At 48.9% G+C, this 19,147-nt stretch overlaps 2 protein-coding genes across 3 annotated transcripts; one reads left to right on the top strand and one right to left on the bottom strand.

Moving 5' to 3' along the window:
• Nucleotides 1–88: 88 nt before the first annotated feature.
• Nucleotides 89–11,434, bottom strand: LOC115392960 (VPS35 endosomal protein sorting factor-like). Its single transcript, XM_030097685.1, has 30 exons — nucleotides 11,413–11,434; nucleotides 10,677–10,776; nucleotides 10,397–10,582; nucleotides 10,158–10,277; nucleotides 10,038–10,062; nucleotides 9,424–9,503; nucleotides 9,185–9,313; nucleotides 8,990–9,074; nucleotides 8,858–8,914; nucleotides 8,680–8,776; nucleotides 8,434–8,481; nucleotides 8,200–8,293; nucleotides 7,821–8,021; nucleotides 7,680–7,726; nucleotides 7,425–7,536; nucleotides 7,212–7,328; nucleotides 7,064–7,117; nucleotides 6,908–6,988; nucleotides 6,767–6,829; nucleotides 6,580–6,665; nucleotides 6,423–6,503; nucleotides 3,176–3,239; nucleotides 2,986–3,084; nucleotides 2,775–2,852; nucleotides 2,569–2,683; nucleotides 2,333–2,472; nucleotides 1,995–2,160; nucleotides 1,760–1,878; nucleotides 712–861; nucleotides 89–443 (listed from the first exon to the last, which is right to left on the bottom strand). The coding sequence occupies exons 1-30, from the start codon at nucleotides 11,427–11,429 to the stop codon at nucleotides 345–347; spliced, it is 2,910 nt and encodes a 969-aa protein (XP_029953545.1). The 5' UTR covers nucleotides 11,430–11,434; the 3' UTR covers nucleotides 89–344.
• Nucleotides 11,435–12,106: 672 nt separating this feature from the next.
• Nucleotides 12,107–19,106, top strand: zdhhc16b (zDHHC palmitoyltransferase 16b). Of its 2 annotated transcripts, none has more exons than XM_030097722.1 (10): nucleotides 12,107–12,236; nucleotides 15,017–15,314; nucleotides 15,396–15,590; nucleotides 15,716–15,804; nucleotides 15,894–15,922; nucleotides 16,035–16,168; nucleotides 16,613–16,698; nucleotides 16,789–16,912; nucleotides 17,084–17,154; nucleotides 17,434–19,106. In XM_030097722.1, exons 2-10 carry the CDS (start codon nucleotides 15,054–15,056, stop codon nucleotides 17,534–17,536), a joined length of 1,092 nt encoding a protein of 363 aa, XP_029953582.1. In that variant the 5' UTR covers nucleotides 12,107–12,236; nucleotides 15,017–15,053; the 3' UTR covers nucleotides 17,537–19,106. The 2 variants fall into 2 exon arrangements, with proteins under 2 accessions (XP_029953582.1, XP_029953581.1); XM_030097721.1 differs by having other exon boundaries at nucleotides 12,116–12,236; nucleotides 15,013–15,314.
• The last annotated feature ends 41 nt before the right edge of the window (nucleotides 19,107–19,147 follow it).

Below are 19,147 nucleotides of genomic sequence, written 5' to 3'. Positions count from 1 at the left end.
ATTTTTTTATTGTTTGACAGAATTTCAGATTAGGAAGATTTAATCTCCATCAAAGATCAAGCAGAGACTGTAAAACAACTACAAACAAATCTTTGTTTCTTTCATCAAAGTTTATTTGTTGACCAGAATGAAATAGCTACACTGGAAACAGTTTTAAAACGCTTCAACGTTGAACAAAATCAGCTGTTTTGTGGTTAAAATTAGTTTGTTCATCAGCATCTGAACTCAGTGTGTGAACATGTCAAATCCAACGGGCTTTGAAACATTTGTTCAGTCATTTCTGTTTTTATTGACACAGCATTTCTCTGGAACAGCTTTTCTCCAAGCAGTGTGACGGCCGGTGTTCAGGTGCGGGACTGCAGTGCCAGCCTCTGGACTGTATCCGACAGGTGAGCCGTGTCGGGCTGCTGAGCCTGATGTTTGATGGACTCCAGAGTCCGAACCTGAAGCAGGAACCAAGAGACCAGAACGCCGTCAGTCCACAGTCAAGAGATCAGGCTTCAACAGCAAGTCCAACACACTGAAAATGTTCTCCTGTCAATTCAAACAATGAGGCAGCAGAATGAAACATTCTAGATGAGGATTTTGATCAGTCTGACTTTACTGGATTTCATCAACTCTCATAAAGTCAGTTGTCTCACTGTAAGACTGACGACTGCAGAGTTTTAGCTCCAATTCCTCCAGCAGGTAGTAGATGAAGTATGAACTCACAGACATTGACGTCTCACAGTGTCCATGTTTGTGACTGAGGTTCCACAAGTTGACGGCCAGCTGGCTCAGCTTGTTGTTCCTCAGCTCACCGTGAGCCAGCAGGACAGCAAACAGAGAGAAGGCCAGAGCGCTTTGACGCCGTGCGCTCTGCTGCAACATGGAGAAGAGAAACAAGATTTTCAATCCACAATCGCTCCCTTATTAATGTAACATAAAAACTCAGGATGCGGCGATACGACTTCTTTAAAGGACAGTGACAAGTATGAGGACTGACGTTAAGCTTTTGCTCAATAAGTTGTGGGCAGTGAAATAAACACTTTGAGATTCAGAAAAATGTTGAATCGTAACAAATACAGAAGAAGAAGGAGGATAAAATAATCTTTGCTTCTTCCTTTCGTGAGTTTAAATAGAAGGGAAATAGGTACATCAACAATTAACTGTGTTATATCTGAGTATAACTGGACAGATGTAATTTTTATGATTTATGTGACTGATATGAAATTTCATCATTATTAAAGGTGCTGTTGGCAGGATTTTGCTAGTCAATGCTAATTTTTCTGTGTTTTCTTTGGATTAAATGTTAGAGTATCCATTGATAATCCTTTGCGAGTGTAGCATAATTGCACTACCGCGAGGGCGCAGCGCTTCCATCTGTCTCTGTTCTGAGCTGAAAAGGAATCTCGACAGCTCCAGGTATCTTTGACCAATCAGAAGAGCCCCTGAGGCTCTAACCGCAATTGGTCGAGGGGCGTTTGTCGCACGTTCTTGTAGGAGGGGCTTGACTTGCGTAAGGGTGTGATGTGAGAGAAAACAGGACAGGATTGGCTGTGCTGGGTTTCAAATGGCCATCTTAGATGGGTCAAATCGCCATCAAGATGGCGGAGATGCAGAATCCTGCCTACAGCAACTTTAAGACTGAATTCTGCTTTTATCCCCTGGATTCAAAAACCTTCATCCTGTCGTGTTAACAGAAGCTCCAGGTGAGACTTTTTTCCATGAGAAAGGCTTTCTGTGTGTCATTTGGAGGTTTCTCTGTGTGTGTGCTCACGTCGTCCCGGCTGAGCGCCTTCAGATGGTCCAGGATCTGCCCGATCAGAGTCTCACACAGCTTGTTGATCTCAGACAGAAACTTGGGGTCTCCTCCGTACAACGTCTCATTGGAGTCAACTGAAAACAGCAGACAGGCTCAGATGTAAGTCCAACCTGCCAGATTAATATCATGAAGTCTTTGGTGCAGAGAAATGATGACATTTTTTCTGCCTGGTGATGATTCGTCAGATTACCTTCGGGGATGGAGTAGAGGAAGGATTCCTGACTCATGGCGGCCAACAGAGGCAGCGCGCTGATGTAGACTCGCACCTTGGCGTCGCTGGAGTCCTCCCAGGTGTAATCCTGGACCATGTTGAGCAGACCCCGGACTAAGTAGAGCACCCCGTGCTCCGGGTGGTCCTGCAACACATGGAAGCGTGTCGGAGAAATTGATGCTTGGAGCCGCTGAAAATGCAACTTTTTCTCAATGCATTGACTCCATCTGTGTGGAAACAGCAGTGCAGATTCTGGTATCGCTGCATCCCTCGTTACCAGGTTTATCTCAAGTTATTCTCGTCTGTCTCTTCCTCACCGGGACAACCAGCAGTGTTGCCAGAAAGTTGTTGATGAAGTCCAGCAGGAAGCTCTCAGAAGAACGCAGCTTCCCCTCCACGCTGATGGAGCGAGGAACCTCGGGGAGAACGCCGACCGCCGCCTTCAGGAAAGCATCGGCTGGAGGAAGAGGAGAAATATGAGCAGACTGCAGGCGATCAGGGACAGAGACAGAGACAGAAATGAGTAGAAAACCTGTAGAAAGAACAGGCTCACCCTGGGAGAGACACTGGTTGGCCAACGCAACCTGAGCGGAGAGCAGGTAGAGGTTGAGGCGGCTGAAGATGCTGCTGAGAGACGGGACGGTGATGAAGCTGTACGCCGCACACGCCTGGAGAGCAGACGGGGACACGGCCATGAGCGGAGGACCTTCCTCCATGCCTGCGGCCACGGAGACGGAGAGGCGGCGTGCGCCGACTCACCCGGACGAAGGCGGCGGTTTTCCGGGAGTGACTCCCTCTCATCACCCTCCTGGTCTCCATGGCCAGCTGGTTCACCGTCTGCAGACCACAAGGTCGCACGGAGGGCATGAGGAGGCCGTGTGTGTGTGTGTGTGTGTGTGTGTGTGTGTGTGTGTGTGTGTGTGTGTATATATGTGTGTGTGTGTGTGTGTGTGTTCAATGACAAACTGACATGGATGAGCTGCACCAGCACCGGCTCCAGGTTGCAGAACGTGGCTCGGGCCTCCACACAGAAACTCAGCTGCTGCTCGAAGTCGCGGCCAAAGGAGACCTAGACAGAAAGAGTGACCGGAGAAAAGGTGCAGTCGAGTTCAGCTTCATGGAGATTGTTGACAGTAATTCAACCAAACATAAAGCCTCACCACGCGGATGAAACCGATGATCAGCAGAGACAAAGATCTTTTCTCATCTTCAAGAGTGAGAGCGCTGCAGGACAAAGCAGAGCAGCTGGATCAAACACGTCGCCAAATCAGCAGAACCGAGACTGAAGACTTAAAATTAACTGGTGTGAAAGAAAATCTCTGGAATGAAATACAAATAAAACTCCATCCACCCATCCATCCATTTTCTACCGCTTATCTGGGGCCGGGTCGCGGGGGCAGCAGTCTCAGCAGGGATGTCCAGACTTACCTGGTAAATGGTAAATGGTAAATGGACTACACTTGTATAGCGCTTTTAACCCTGCTTGACAGAGCCCAAAGCGCTTCACACTGCAATATCACATCAACCCTTTCACACCATACTCGGTGGTGGTAAGCTACGACTGTAGCCACAGCTGCCCTGGGGCAGACTGACCTGCCCCCAGACACGTCCTCCAGCTCCTCTGGGAGGATCCCAAGGCGTTCACAGGCCAGCCGAGAGACATAGTCTCTCCAGCGTGTCCTGGGTCTTCCCCGGGGTCTCCTCCCGGTGGGACATGCCCGGAACACCTCCCTCGGGAGGCATCCAGGAGGCATCCTAAAGAGGTGCCCGAGTCACCTCAGCTGGTTCCTCTCGATGTGGAGGAGTCGCGACTCTACTCCGAGCTCGTCCCTGGTGACTGAGCTCCTCACCCTATCTCTAAGGGAGCACCCAGCCACCCTACGAAGGAAACTCATTTAGGCCACTTGTATCCAGGATCTTGTCCTTTCAGTCATGACCCAAAGCTCATGACCATAGATGAGGGTGGGAACGTAGATTGACCAGTAAATCGAGAGCTTCGCCTTTCGGCTCAGCTCCTTCTTCACCACGACGGACCGATACAGCGACTGCATCACTGCAGACGCTGCACCGATCCGCCTGTCAATCTCACGCTCCATCCGTCCCCCACTCGTGAACAAGACCCCAAGATACTTAAACTCCGCCACTTGAGCCAGGGTCTCTCCACCGACCTGGAGGGGGCAAGTCACCTTCTTCCGGTCGAGGACCATGGCCTCGGATTTGGAGGTGCTGATCCTCATCCCTGTTGCTTCACACTCGGCTGCGAACCTCCCTAGTGCATGCTGTAGGTCCAGGTTCGATGAAGCCAACAGGACAACATCATCTGCAAAAGCAGAGATGAAATCCTGTGGTTCCCGAACCGGACCCCTCCCGGCCCCTGGCTGCACCTAGAAATTCTGTCCATAAAGATTATAAACAGAACCGGTGACAAAGGGCAGCCCTTCCAGAGTCCAACATGCACCGGGAACAGGTCTGACTTACTGCCGGCAATGCGGACCAGACTCCTACTCCGGTCATACAGAGACCGGACGACCCTTAACAAGGGGCCCCTGACTCCGTATTCCCGGAGCACCCCCCACAAGACACCACGAGGGACGCGGTCGAATGCCTTCTCCAAGTCCACAAAACACATGTGGACTGGTTGGGCAAACTCCCACGAGCCCTCGAGCACCCTATGGAGGGTATAGAGCTGGTCCACTGTTCCACGACCAGGACAAAAACCGCACTGTTCCTCCTGAATCCGAGGTTTGACTACCGGTCGAATCCTCCTCTCCAGTACCCTGGAATAGACTTTCCCGGGGGAGGCTGAGGAGTGTGATCCCCCTATAGTTGGAGCACGGGGGACCACCACCCCGGTCTGCCAATCCAGAGGCACCGTCCCCGACTGCCACGCAATGTTGCAGAGACATGTCAACCAAGACAGTCCCTGCACATCCAGAGACTTAAGTTATTCAGGGTGAATCTCGTCCACCCCCGGTGCCTTGCCACCGAGGAGCTTACCAACCACCTCGGTGACTTCAGCTTAGGTGATGGACGAGTCTGCCGACAAGGCTCGATAGGACCCCTTCAGCTTGACGGCAGCCCTTACTTCTGGTGTCCACCACCGGGTTTAGGGGTTGCCGCCACAACAGGCACCGGAGACCTTGCGACCACAGCTCCGGGCAGCTGCTTCGACAATGGAGGTGGAGAACATGGTCCACTCGGACTCAATGTCCCCAGCCTCCCTCAGGACATGAGAGAAGCTCTCCCGGAGGTGGGAGTTGAAAACCATGCTGATAGAGGGTTCCACCAGACGTTCCCAGCAGACCCTCACAACACGTTTGGGTCTGCCAAGTCTGTCCGGTTTCCTCCTCCGCCAGCAAATCCAACTTACCACCAGGTGATCGGTCGACAGCTCTGCTCCTCTCTTCACTCGAGTGTCCAAAACACGTGGCCGGAGGTCAGATGACACGACAACAAAGTCGATCATCGACCTCCAACCTAGGGTGTCCTGGTACCAAATGCACTTATGGACACCCCTGTGCTCGAACATGGTGTTTGTTATGGACAAACTGTGACGAGCACAGAAGTCCAATAACAGAACACCACTCGGGTTCAGATCAGAGAGGCCATGCGATCCAATCACCACCCTTCCAGGTCTCACTGTCACTGCCCATGTGAGCGTTGAAGTCCCCCAGCAGAACAATGGAGTCCCCGGTCGGAGCACTGTCCAGCACCCCTCCCATGGACTCCAAGAAGGCTGGGTACTCTGCACTGCTGTTCGGCCCATAAGCCGAAACAACAGTGAGGCACCTGTCCCCAACCCGAAGGTGCAGGGATGTGACCCTCTCGTTCACTGGGGTGAACTCCAACAAATGGCGGCTGAGCTGTGGGGCTATAAGCAAACCCACACCAGCCCGCCGCCTCTCACTGCGGGCAACGCCAGAGAAGTGGAGAGTCTAGCCCTTCTCGAGAGGTTGGGTTCCAGAGCCCCGGCTGTGTGTGGCGGTGAGCCCGACTATATCTAGCCAGTACCTCTCAACCTCCCTCGCAAGCTCGGACTCCTTCCCCCTTAACAAGGTGACATTCCATGTCCCTAGGGCTAGTCTCTGTGTCCAGGGATCGGGTCGCCGGGCACCATGCCATCGGCTGCCACCCAATCCACATTGCACCTGGCCCCTACGGTTCCCTCGGTGGGTGGTGAGCCCACCGGAGATCAGGCCCCCGTCACCCCTTCGGGCTGAGCCTGGCCGGGCCCCGTGGGCAAAGGCCCGGCCACCAGGCGCTCGCTTACGAGCCCCAACCCCAGGCATGGCTTCAGGGTGCGTGGGGCCCCAGCTGCACCATACCGGGCGACGTAACGACCTTTGTTCTTTTTTGACTCATAGGAGCATTACAAATAAAACTCTCCATGACAAACAAACAGCGTACTTGACAGAGTCGTGCATGGTCTTGCAGATGTGCAGCATGGCGTTGAGGATGACCGGGTCCCTGGTGAGCTCCACCTGATGCCTGCACAAAGCTCAAAGTTGTCAGAAGGAGCACTGTCTGTCTGTGATACACTCCACATCTCTGAGGCAGGGCTTACTTGATGAAGACCTCCATGATGGATTTGCAGACCTCCACCCTCACGCTGTCTTTCTGGAACATGTCGAGGAATGGCAGGAAGCGCTCCTGGAGAACAGGGAGGAGAAATAATGGCTGCGTTGCCGTGGCATCATGGGAGCCGTTGTCCTCAGCCCGTCTCGCCGGGCTTCAACTCCAGCGTTTCTCACCATGGAGAAGAGAACGGAGAAGTCGTGGAAGTAGGTGAGGATCTTCTGGATCACTGACTGCAGCTACGAGAAGAAAAGCAAAACATTCATCACAGAGGAGAGAGAGAGGGGGAGAGAGAGAGGGATGGTTCAAGAGGCAACCTGAGGATAGGCGTCCTCAAACGCTCGGTCAGGGGTCATGTGCTTGATCATGTCAGCCAGAACTGTGTTGACTTCGCGTTTCTGAAGGAAAAACAGAAGAGAATGAAGAAGAAGCGAGACGCCCCGCAGGGAGAAATCAGACCTCGCTGTGCTCACTGTGAAGTGGCGGCAGGTGAATTCCACCCAGACTTCAGCGCAGTTGATGTAATCCTGAAAGTCAGGAGTCGATCTGGGGTGAGCATTCGGAACATTTTCCACTGGAATGACGGGCGTTTTGAAAGCTGCGGTCGAAGCCCTGAGTTACCTGCGGACTGCGCACTTTGGTGATCACCTTCCAGGCTTCGTTCAGGATCGTCAGCCTCTCTGATTCTGGAGGATCGGCGCAGGCCAGACTGCGACCCAGAGATCCAAACAACAGGTGCTGAAGAGAAAACCACAACAGGCGACCACTTTTGTTTTCATGTTGAACATTTACCACCATGTACATCGACAGCCACCACTGCTCCTGTCTTCTGACCTTCGGAAAGCCCGATTCGTCGCAGTCTTTAATCATGCCGATGAAGTCAGTGGCCCTTGCCGCAACAAACTCCGGCCTGAACGCCCTCATGACGGAATTTAGAAGCAGTGCACTATGGGAAACGGAGGGATAGTGAATCGATCTGGCTGAAACGACACTGCATGGCTGTGGCTGCTCACAGACTACCGTAATGTTTCTAATATGTAAAACGGAAACACAACAAAATGTTTATTTGGTTGTTAAAACCTTACTTACTTATTTCCTAGTGTCTTGCATCTCTCCATCATCTCCGTCAGCAGTGGCTGAAGTGGAAACACAATCAGCATCCAACTCAGTTTTCCCCCCAAAAAACCCATTTTTATCAGTCCAATCCTAAACCCATCATTTCCTGAGTACCTCGGGAGCTCGGTAGGCGATGCACTGCAGGATCCAGTTGATAGCTGGAGAGTAGAGGGTCAGATACTCGGGTGGCTCCACCCTCTGCAGGACCAGCTGATTGCGGACAGTCTCTCCGCTGATCTGCCGGAAGGTGCCGAGCAAGTCGAAGAAGTTGCGGTTCAGGTTGTCTTTGAGTTGCGGGGCCACTTCCATGCCGATCTAGGTCAAAAAAGAAAAAGCTGGTTCAGTAAAAACTGGTTGGCTCTATTGAACCTTGTGTTTGATTGCTGGGTCCTTCACAATGGCGGTTGCACATTCTTCCTGGGTCAACCAGCTGCTGCCAACCTTCCAGCCACATGCTTGTTGAGGAGTGTATGAACCACAGGCGCCGTCTCACCCTGCAGAGGTAAGCTCTGGCGTACGCAGCCACCAGAGGATCTCCGATCCCTCTGATCATGGCGGTCAACCGTGGGAGAGTCTCCTGAATGCCGCTGTGAAACCAAGCAATAAATTTCAACCCGCAAAGAACCAGCTGTGTGTTTCATCTCACATCTTTTCTTTTTGTTGTTAAAAAAACATTCTGAAGTGACATCGGGAGGGAAGCACTAACTGAAAAACTGCTGTTACTCACGATTTGGTGAGAAACCGGTTACATTTGAGAATGGCAGCTTCCACATATCTGAGCAGTGTGGTTAAAGAGTCAAACTAATGTAATGCCCACTCTGAATGCAATGAGGAATAATCTCTCTGAATGCCAGATTCCACATAATTCATCATTTCAATAGATTCCCAGAAGTATTTAAACAACGCTTCATGCTGTTGAACATGTTAGCGCTCATGGGAAGAACCCTACGGAGGTGACGGAGGTGGAGGATACAGTCTGGGCAGGAGCTCTCTGATGGAGGCGATCTTGAAGAACCAGTTGAGGCACGTCTCCTTCGCCGTGTCGTTCACGTCTTCCACTGTGAAGTTGTCTGAAAATGGGACAGAAAATCAAAAAACGTGACCGCAGCGACGGGCACAAAGACGAAACGCGGGCCGGTCTCCATCCGTACCCGGTAACGGTCGGGGGTCCGAACACATGGTCCAGATCCTGTCGAAGACCAGACGACCTACAAGCAAGCAGCGCTGCGTTTAGGACAGATGTTTCTGAAAGGAAGGAACTGAAAGTTTGCGTCATGACGCACCGAACGTGTCCAGGATGTCTGTGATGAGAACGAACTTGCTGGGGTAGAACTGGATGACCGAGGTGTCGGACAGCAGCTTCGAGCACTGCAATGGAGATCACAAGTCCATACCGACACTCTCCAACAGAAGAGCGACGGGGAGAAAACGCACGCCGTGTTGTTGACGTCAAACCAGCCTCAAAACTGCCGGATTACCTGGATGACGATCTTCAGGGCTTTGACCTTTTGGTCGGAGGACCAGGCCTCTTTCAGGGACTGGTTCAGCTCCTCGATGCGGTTGGCGTAATCCTGCTGGGAGAGGTTCAGGAGCTCCCTCTGGGAACCCTGAGCACACAAACAGGAAGCATGCCGCTCACGGGGGAAAACTCTGTTTTCAAACAGGGTAAATGATTATTTCTATTTTCCTTTCATGGTGTTAAGTTACACCGACGTACCTCCTCCAGATCGTCCAGCTCCTCCAAGCGAGTGCGAACTTTCTCTGAAACAGCTGATGTGCCGGGGCTGGGAGCCTTTCCTTTTTACAAAGGAGAGAGAGAATCGCCGTCAGCCGAAGATCAACATGAGGTTTATCAGGTTTCTCGAAAGACGGGACAACAGAAAGTATTCCCAAACCAGCAACTAGAATCAAAACCTTCATGGTGTGGTCATGAAATAAATTCTGAGGATGAATACACTTTTTAACTTACTCAAATACAGGGTGTCAAACATAAGGGTCAAAACTGGCCAAAGATTGTCAAGATTTCAGAGACAATATTGATTATTATTCACCAGCCAGCAAACCAGCATCGGCCTCAAAGCCATGCTGTGAGGGAGACTTTCTTTTAGCACCAGAAGGTAAAAGTATCACTAAAATTGGCTTGATGTTGAGATTGGAGTAATTTTCATTAGCAATTATGTGGTTTTTGTGAAAATATAGATACTTTCATCAAGTATACTCAACACTCAACATTATGGGACTATTTCACCTTTTTTCACACCTCTGCTCTAGTATTTACTGACTTTAATGAAATAGTATCTTTACTATTTAGAATATAACAACAGGTTGTACCTTTTTCCGAGCCCATGAAGAGATTCTATGGAGAAAAAGAAATTTGAAATAAGATTCAACTTTATGAAGCAAATCAAAGTCAAGGGTAAGGGCAGAGTTGGTTTCTGAAAGACGACTCACAATTGAGAGTTTTTCAGTTGTGGTGAACCTGGACAGTATTTCCCCTCGTTTGGAAGACCACGGCTCGAAGTCTGGCCCCACCGCCTCCTCCTCCTTCTCTCTCTTCTTCCTCCCAAGCTCCTGGAATCAACAACATGTACTTTAATGATAAGAAATTCCATATAATGAGCTCCCAACAAGTGAAGTTTCACAGCGGGGAGAGGCAACACGACTCCCTCTGTCTGCAATATAAAACTGACCCCTGCAGAGCTGCTGTGGGACGTGGCGTGAGACTCGCTGCCAGAGGCCGCTGCAAACATGGACAGGGGGTCGGTCCCGTCCAGCATGGAGCTGAGGGGGTCTGAAGGGGGGACGGAGGAGGAGGAGGAGGAGGAGGAGGAGGTGCTGCCCTTACGGGCTCCACGCCGGGTCTTGGTGTCCGTCACCTGGATGCAGGAGAGAGCAGCGGGAGTGAGGTGGGAGTTGCTACACGAGCTGGACCAACAATATCACAGTCTGCAGCTTGTTTTCACTGGATACCATGATGGGCTTGAGGGGATGGTATTCTCCGAACTCCACTGGAGACGCCTCGCAGCGACACCTCTGCTGCTCTGCCTCATAGTTGCGCCCACGGGAACGCCTGGAGACACAGCGGAAGAGCATGCTTTGTGGCAGCGATTCAGAACACTCCAGCAATCAGTTTGTGTTTAAATGCAGCCTGTGAAATCTAGAAATCCTTCTTTTAACAGCCAGCCTCCATCATATCTTAAAGAGCTGTCTCTCTTTCCATCCTCTAACCCCAAACAGATCAGCAGAAAGTCTGCACCTCTGAGTCTGGCTCTGCAGGTTTCTTCCTGTTACACTGTTTTTCCTTCCTGCTTATGCATGCTCACATGGAATTGTTGGGATTTTCTCTGTGAAAGTGCTTCGAAACGACAGTGTTGCATTTACCCATATATAAAACAATTCGAATGAGTGAAACAAGTGTCAAATTACAAGCATTTGCCTTTACATATCAGACTGACACAAAAATCCGAGCTTTTTAGGACCTGCATAAAGGAAGTCTTGCACTTAATATAAAATAAACAGAGCTTTTCAGAGAACTCCTCTCTCTGCTGGCTCTGCGTCTAACTACGTCCTGCTGGCTCATGTCAGTCAACGCGTAGATTTGTTTTAAAACTCGCAGTATTTTCATTACATGCATGTGTTCTAAAACAGCCTCGGGACACATGAAATCTGCTGGATTTTAGGATCTTTATAGAAAATAGCATCTTACCACTGCACCGCAGCCATTTCTGCTCATCACATGACTCACAGGCACTTCCTGGTTAAGGCCAACATGCTAATTCGGAGCTTTATTTTGCTTTTGTTCAAGTTTGGTAACTATTTTTGTCACACTACTGTGTGTGACTGTCCATTTTCAAAGCGGTTTAATTTCAATATTTACTATACTGTGAGTTTTTCACAGCCGCAACTGCACAAGTATGACTACATTCCCCAGCATGCAACGCGCGCGTGAGCTCGCTTCCACTGCAGCGAAGAGAAAAATGAGAGAAGAGGTATCACTCCAAAGCGTTTTCTCAACCCCATTTAAGTAATTAATAAATAATGATTTTTTTTTCCATTCTGAATTTACAGTCAGATTTTTAAGAATAACTAATGATAATCAGTATTAGTGGTACAACAGAAAGCTCTAGTTGAACTCATCCTCCAAAATGTGTTAAGGAGGATTAGACAGTGTTGTACATTAAACATTGAAATCTTTAGGTTGTAACTTGGTTCCACTTAAAAAGTCCCCAAACTGATCGTACTTTCCCCTTGATGAAATCCTACCCAATTTCTAGAATGGGAAGCATGGCACCTTGGCCCCCATCACCTCTTTACTGATCCATTGCATAGTGGCATTTTTTTTTTTTTTTTTTTAATGTAACATCTGTGTGATAAACGATCTTCGCGGCGCACCTCGCTCCCGGGGGCTCCCTCTCTCTGCAGCGGGCGGACGGGCGGTCTGCTCGGACCTCAAAGCCTCCAGTTCCAGCCCGGCCATGACCTGACGCGACCGCAGCTCCGCAGGCTTGTCCGCCCGGTTCTCCAGACCAGGTCAGTTCCACCTCGCAGCCGGCCCCCTCACTCACATGCTCACTTTTGTGCAGCAGGCAGCTAGCCGCGGTTAGCCCGCTAATGGGAAAGCATGACAGCCTGGAGCCGGGAGGGCTCCGAGTGTCACGAAGAGATATTTTTATCATACGATATTATACATGAGCTTGTTTCATTCGTGGGCCTCTTAGACGTCGTTTTAATGTGTGTTTGTGGCGATGTGGAGCTGCTGCTGCGCCGTGTTCAGAGTGAGCACACCTGGATCCACGAGAAGGTCAAAGTCAGCCCTAATCCGGATTTAGGATTTCAGCACAATCCCAAATTAAAGGAGCAATAGAAACACTCTCTAAATTGCAGAACTGGACACTTTGAAATAATGACTACAAACAGAATCTGGATTGTGTAAAACTGAACTGTCGTGTTTACACAGCAAACATTTTAAAAACCGGTTTAAACTGCAGAAACTCTGAGAACGATGTAATTGTCATGTTGGGCCACTAGTGGGTGCTATTATTTGTTTTTGTAACGAAACCACACACAAATGTGCACTGACCCTATAAACATGAACAATGATGAGTGCGTGCATGTTTTTATGGACAGATGTCAAAGTTGGATTGCTATTACGCGTGACTCTCAACTAAAAAAACTACCAAGTCCTTGGTGAATGTGGACTGGGAGTCGTGACGCTCTGGAGGCATGTGACTCTGGCTGTCGTGCTTCTCAAAGAATTCACTGCGATCCGGCAGATGCGTTTGACTTCTCATTGATTAAAAAAGGATGACCAACTCATAATCAACCTGATCAACGAGTGTCGCGGTCCACAAAAAGTACAGTGACCCAGCTCACCAAACAGGAAAAATAGTTTGTCTTTGTAGCTGCCTGGAGGAGCAATATGACCATGTTAATGTGGAGAAATGTTTGTTTTGAAAGGGAGGAGTTCTTTGTTAACACAAACTACTCTTGGTGTTTAATAACTATGTTAATACATAGTTATTCACTTTTTTCTTGAGTCTGCGCACGACAGAATGAAACGTGATTAAAATAGATTAAAACTAAATAATATTTATGTTTGTTTTCCAATAACCTGAGCATGACCCGTTAGTTATAACACTTATTAAAAAATGAATAAAACGAGTTGGGAGGGTGAAAATCTTTTCGATGACGCAGGCGATCAGTGTCCTCTCAGTCGACTGACCAAAAGTGAAAGCTGTCGCAGACGTCCTCTTCCTCCTCCTCCTCCTCCTGATTCATGGCGACAGCACAGAGGATGAACTAAAGCTTCATCTTCTTTTCAGCTGAGAGCAGATTTAGGGCAGCGTGTTGCCATAGTGACCGCGGTGCCCCGCTGCGTGCCACCCTCTGTCTGCCAGGTACACGACTTCTAGATGAATCCCGGCCGCTGAACATGCTGATTAGTCAGGACGTGTGTGTGTTTCCCTAGAGAGCACTTTCATATGAAAGGTTTTGACTGTAGAGATGAAAGAGTTTTCACATGAATGTAACTCATGTTTTAAATTAAACGAGAGGTCTTGAGTTTGCTGGCGCTCGTTGACTTGATCGTACATTGATGATCGACCGAGTAAAACGGTTGTTTGTTGGTTAATGTTCAAGGGTTCGTGCCAGTTTAAAACTTTGAAAACTGCAAACTCTTTGCAGAGTGTTTTTTTATATAAGGTAATTTACTTGAAGGACTGCTGGTTGTCTCCTGCGGCCGCATTTCATTGCCGCATCAGTATGTGGTGCTTTTTTCCGAACAAAGCAATGATGCTCGAGTTTCTTTTAACAGGACCAACTTGGAAGAAAAAACACTCTTAAGCCCAGTTTACTCAATATTTCAAGTGAGAACACATTTTGGAAAATGTCATGCCACTCTAGAGGCTGCTATTGTTGTTAATGTCAATCTTCTCTCGCATGGGCACAAGAGCTATTTATTATGGCCGTGTGGCACATGTCCGCCCGTTTCCATGGAGACAGAGTGTTTTCAGAAAGTTGTTTTCCTTTGTCCTTGAGGGCTGCCGTCTAAATAAGTTGCATTTTCAGTGGCTCCAGCAACTCAAACACAATTGAACTTTTTGATTTTCCCTTCATACTAGACGTTTTGTTATTCTTAGGCATTTTGTTCTTTTTATTTTTTTGCCTCTATGTCTTGTATTTCTTAATATTTTTCATTCATACTCTTTTCAGAATTTCATTCCCAAATCTGTGTTTTTACCCTGAAGTAACTCTAATTTGCTGTCTTACAACCAAAAGTCGGTAGAGTTGTTGGTCGCGTATGACGTGTCGCTTCTTTTTACTGTACTTCATCTCCCACATGAGCATCGCTCATTAATAATGCCATCCAATTTTGGGGAACCCGAACGAGTCTTATCTGTGTAACCAATACTCACATTGATGAGATGATGCCCCGGGATCAGGTAGCCTCTGAAGGTCCTTCTTAAGACATTCACCGCTTGGCATTCCCCCCTTACAGAGTTACCTCGCTGCATGTCTCCAGTTTGTAAGAAGCTTCTGGATTTATTGTGAATTATTAACAGGAGAAGTTTTTTTGGAGGGCTCATCACCTGATAGCCCCCGTCCTGGTTCGCTTCGACTGGCATGTGTCACACGGGGGAGGCTGTAACGCTGTTCGGAAGCCATTCGTACCGAATCCCTTTGGAGACCCGGCGGACGATGGAAACCCCGGCGGCCGTCAGGCTTCGTCACGAGGAGCTGCTGTTTTTCGCGGCCTGCATTTGTAACTGCTGGTCCGTCTGTCTGTGTGTGTGCGTGTGTCTGGAAGGCAGAGTGTGTAGGAGAGGCGGCAGCGGCGGCGGCGGGGGCATGCGTATAGGAAGCAGCTGGAGGTGGCAGCTCTCCCGGGCCATGCGACTCACGCTGCGCTGGTGCCGGTTATGCCGTCTGCAGAGAGGAAGCCGGGGCAAGCCGTGGATCAGCGGCCGGATCCTGGAGCTGTGGAGTTACAGCAACCTGCTGCTCCGGTCGCTCTTTTACAACAGTCTGACCAACTCGGACACGCTGCTGGACTGTGCCTTTGAACCAGTCTACTGGATCGTAGACAATGTGACCCGCTGGTTCGGAGTAGTAAGTACTTTTATTCTTTTAACCTCCACTGACTGTGCTTCCCCTTTAACTGAGTGGATCTTCACTGTTTCGTCTCGTCAGGTGTTCGTCTGTCTCGTCACCATCCTGACGTCCTCGATCGTGGTCATCGTCTATATGTTCGTCCTACCCACCATACTCAGGACTTACCCAGCGCACTGGATCGCGTGGCACCTCTGCTGTGGCCACTGGCTGCTCGTCATGGTGGTCTTCCATTACTACAAGGCCACCACCACCGCCCCCGGACACCCCCCCAAGGTACCTCCCTCCTCACAGCAGGGGTCTCCGACTCAGCCGGGATCACTCCTTTTTAGGTTTTAGAGATCATTGTCCATCAAACATGGTGCCACGTTCCTTTGATTTTTGGATTTTGTTTCTCATAGGACAAAATCAACATACCGTCTGTGTCCATATGTAAGAAGTGTATAACTCCCAAACCCCCGCGGACGCACCACTGCAGCATCTGCAACGTGTAAGATCATCAGATCCGTCTTATGTTGGCAAAAAGTTACTTTGTTTTTGTTTTTTTTAATCCAACCTGGTACAATATTCCTATTACAGGTGTGTTTTGAAGATGGACCATCACTGTCGTATCCTTCTGAAACTCTCTTCTGAAGTCCAGTACTTGAGTTGTTTCTTTATATATATATATTTTTCTGATGTTTCCACCTGTTGCGCTTGTTGGACTGAACTTGTTTCCAGCCTGGCTAAACAACTGCGTGGGTCATTTCAACCACCGCTACTTCTTCTCCTTCTGCATCTACATGACTTTGGGCTGCATCTACTGCAGCATCAGCAGCAGGAACTTGTTTTTGGATGCCTATAATGCCATTGAGGTGGGTTTTTTAACATTTTTCTTTAAACCTGAACCACCAGCAAGCCTGTGTCTCCTTAATTGGTTCATTAAATTATGTTACTGTGAGTGTTGTCGACTGACTCTAATGTCTGATCAGGAGCGAAGCTGTAATGTGCTGTACGGCTCGCCTGTCGTACAGTCGGGCGATTGTGGAATCTGAGCACAGCGGATAGATGACAGATGTAACAGGAGAGAGAAAAACAATCCATCCTTACTTTGTACTCTCACTCATGTCTATTTAAGGCCCCGTTTAAGCAACAGTGTTTTCCAGTGAAAGCTGAAAACTTGCGTTGGGTTTTGTCGGTCTGTTTACACAACAGCGGTGCTCAGAAACACCGAAAACGAAATTTTTTTAAAAACTCGATCTCCAACCGGCGCTGGAATGTCTTGTCTCATCCCAGAACATAATTCTTTATCCCCTCAGACGTACTATCAAACCCCTCCTCCTGACTTCACGTTGAGAGAAACCACCGCCCACAAGAGCATCATCTTCCTCTGGGTGCTGACCAGGTGAGCAGCCCGCCTCCCCTCGTTTCCGAGATCTGCTTCGCGACGTCACAGCTCACACAGAAACGGTTGTCCCCGTCGCTTCCTGTGCAGCTCGGTGGCGGTTGCCCTGGGAGGACTCACCCTTTGGCACGCCATACTGATCAGCCGAGGGGAGACCAGCGTGGAGCGCCACATCAACCGCAAAGAGACCAAAAGACAGAAGGAGAAGGGCAAGGTACGCACACTCACGCGGAGATGCCGGACTTCACAGCTGTCACCAGTGGAAGTTAAATGTGTGCTGGAAGGAACGACACGACCTCAGCTGGGCGTCGGGACGTTTTTAACAGCAGTGGCGAAAACGTTGGCCGTCGTGCTACGATAACGGTGGCTTCTTTCTCCAATACAGGTGTTCAGAAATCCATTTCATCACGGGAAAATGAACAACTGGAAGCTGCTGTTCGGTGTGGAGAAAAAGAGGTGAGTCCATCTGCCCGGACCAGCTGAGTTTTTCCACTACACGGACACATTAATGTTCCATTTATCCATCGATGTGCAAACGGGGAGCCGTCTTAGCTGCAGATTCGCGGTTTGAGTTCTCAACAAAACCAAACCACCCGGAGTTTCTTGGCAGGATGTGTGTGTTGGTGTTGGTTCCGACTGTTTCCCGCCCTTTGAGGAGTAAAACACCTGCGTGTCTTTGGGTTTTTTTGTGGATTCAGAATAAAGTCTTTTGTTGTGTTTCCTTCTTTTCCTCAGTCACTGGTTTACGCGAGTCCTCCTGCCGTCCACCCATCTCCCCGGTGGAGACGGCATCATATGGGACTGCCTCTTCATCAGGAACGACCCAATGGCCATCTGACTCTCCAGCTCTCGTATTCCCAGACGTATCACGAGCTTCAGACCTCTGTCCCGCGGGTGACGAGCCTTTTGCCCGTGCCTGAAATCGTTTATTCACACGTCCGACCATCACACTTGCGACGTGGACTGGATTTGATGCTGCTGGTCAGCATCTTCAGTCAAGCTCCTCCGCCTGTGAGCGAAGACACGGCTGAGTGGATTTACACCAAGGCCTTGTGGGACGCTGAAGGACCGTGACTGAGCTCACAGCGTGTTAATGGTGCTGTGTTGCAGACTTCTAAGAAAACTCATGAAACATTTTTACAGTAGAATTAATTTATTGCGCAGAAAATATCGAACGGCTTTAATTTCATACTAAGCTTTGTTCAGAGTACCGAAGATCTTTGATGTGAGCGATGGCAGTTTTCAAGAGGTATGAAGTGGAGAAAAAGCGTTAAGTCTGGAACAAGAGCACGCCTGTGCATGGAACGGAAACTAAGTTCTTTCTGCGGGAGCCTCACTCTTATCTCTAGAAAATGTGTGATTCACTGAACATTTCAGCCTCAGATACTCAAAATCAGCTCAGTGTTTGATCACGGCAGACTGTTTTATGTGGTGCCTCATTTTTATTTTCCCGCCGGGTTGCTGAACAAAGTCTCAAAAAACTTAACAAATCCATTTGATGCTGTCTCACCAGAAATCACCTATATTGTGAACTCTCACTCATGATTTCTGACGCTTCTGTTGGATTAGTGTCATCTTCTACTCTGATTTAGGTGATTTGGTTTGTTGCTGCAACACACCCAATTGCCAATAACTGTGCTTTTGGGGGCATCATGCTTAGATTCAGATGTGATCAAGATCCAAGGTCCTGTAGAAACAAACTGAAAGGGAGAACGTGCAAACTCCAGAGAGAAGAAAGTCCAGCTTGCACCACCAGCACCGTTGTCCGGTAAACGGACCGCGTCAAAACGCAACGGAAGTTTTGCAGTTTCACTTGAAAACGTTGTGCAGAACAGGGCTGAAGTCTACCACACGGTTATGTGTTTGTGCGTGCGTGCGTGTGTGTGTGTGTTGGGGGGGATTCCAGGAATTGTCTAGAACTTGGTTTCATTCCTGCATGACTGGAAGTGTAAAACACAGCAGCAGTAACACCTGTCAGCTCTGACTCATTTTAGCTTATTTAAAAAGCCAATGAATACTTTATAATAAGTGTGTTTCTGCCTCTTGTTGTCGGTAAAAGTTCCATTTTCATCCTGTTACTATTTAAGAAAACTGTATTACTGTGGCGTGTTTACAACTGCGGATGGCGGGCCGAAGGATCGGTGGCCCAAAAATCGAACTCTTGTGCCAAAGAGCTGCAGAAAAAGAAGAAAGTGTTTCCCTTTTGCTACATTTCTCACTTGAAAAAGAGGCGGTTGTGTGCCTTGTGTCACTGTCCAGCTTTAAAGGCGTTTTCGGTCCTTTCCGAGTTCGTGACGAAGTGGTGGGAAACGCAGTTGCCATAGCGACTGAACTTCCCTGCAGGAGCTGTGCTCCACTCAAGATCCTTTTCTTTCTACAATAAAAACTTTTTTTTTTTTGGAGGGGTATTTGTGTTTGTGTGTGTGAAATGTTTTTGTTTGAAGAAACA

Source organism: Salarias fasciatus, chromosome 8 (assembly GCF_902148845.1).
Source record: "Salarias fasciatus chromosome 8, fSalaFa1.1, whole genome shotgun sequence".
In the NCBI taxonomy this organism is placed as follows: domain Eukaryota; kingdom Metazoa; phylum Chordata; class Actinopteri; order Blenniiformes; family Blenniidae; genus Salarias; species Salarias fasciatus.
Note: the sequence above shows the minus strand (reverse complement) of the source record. Positions and strands in the feature narration are given on the sequence as shown.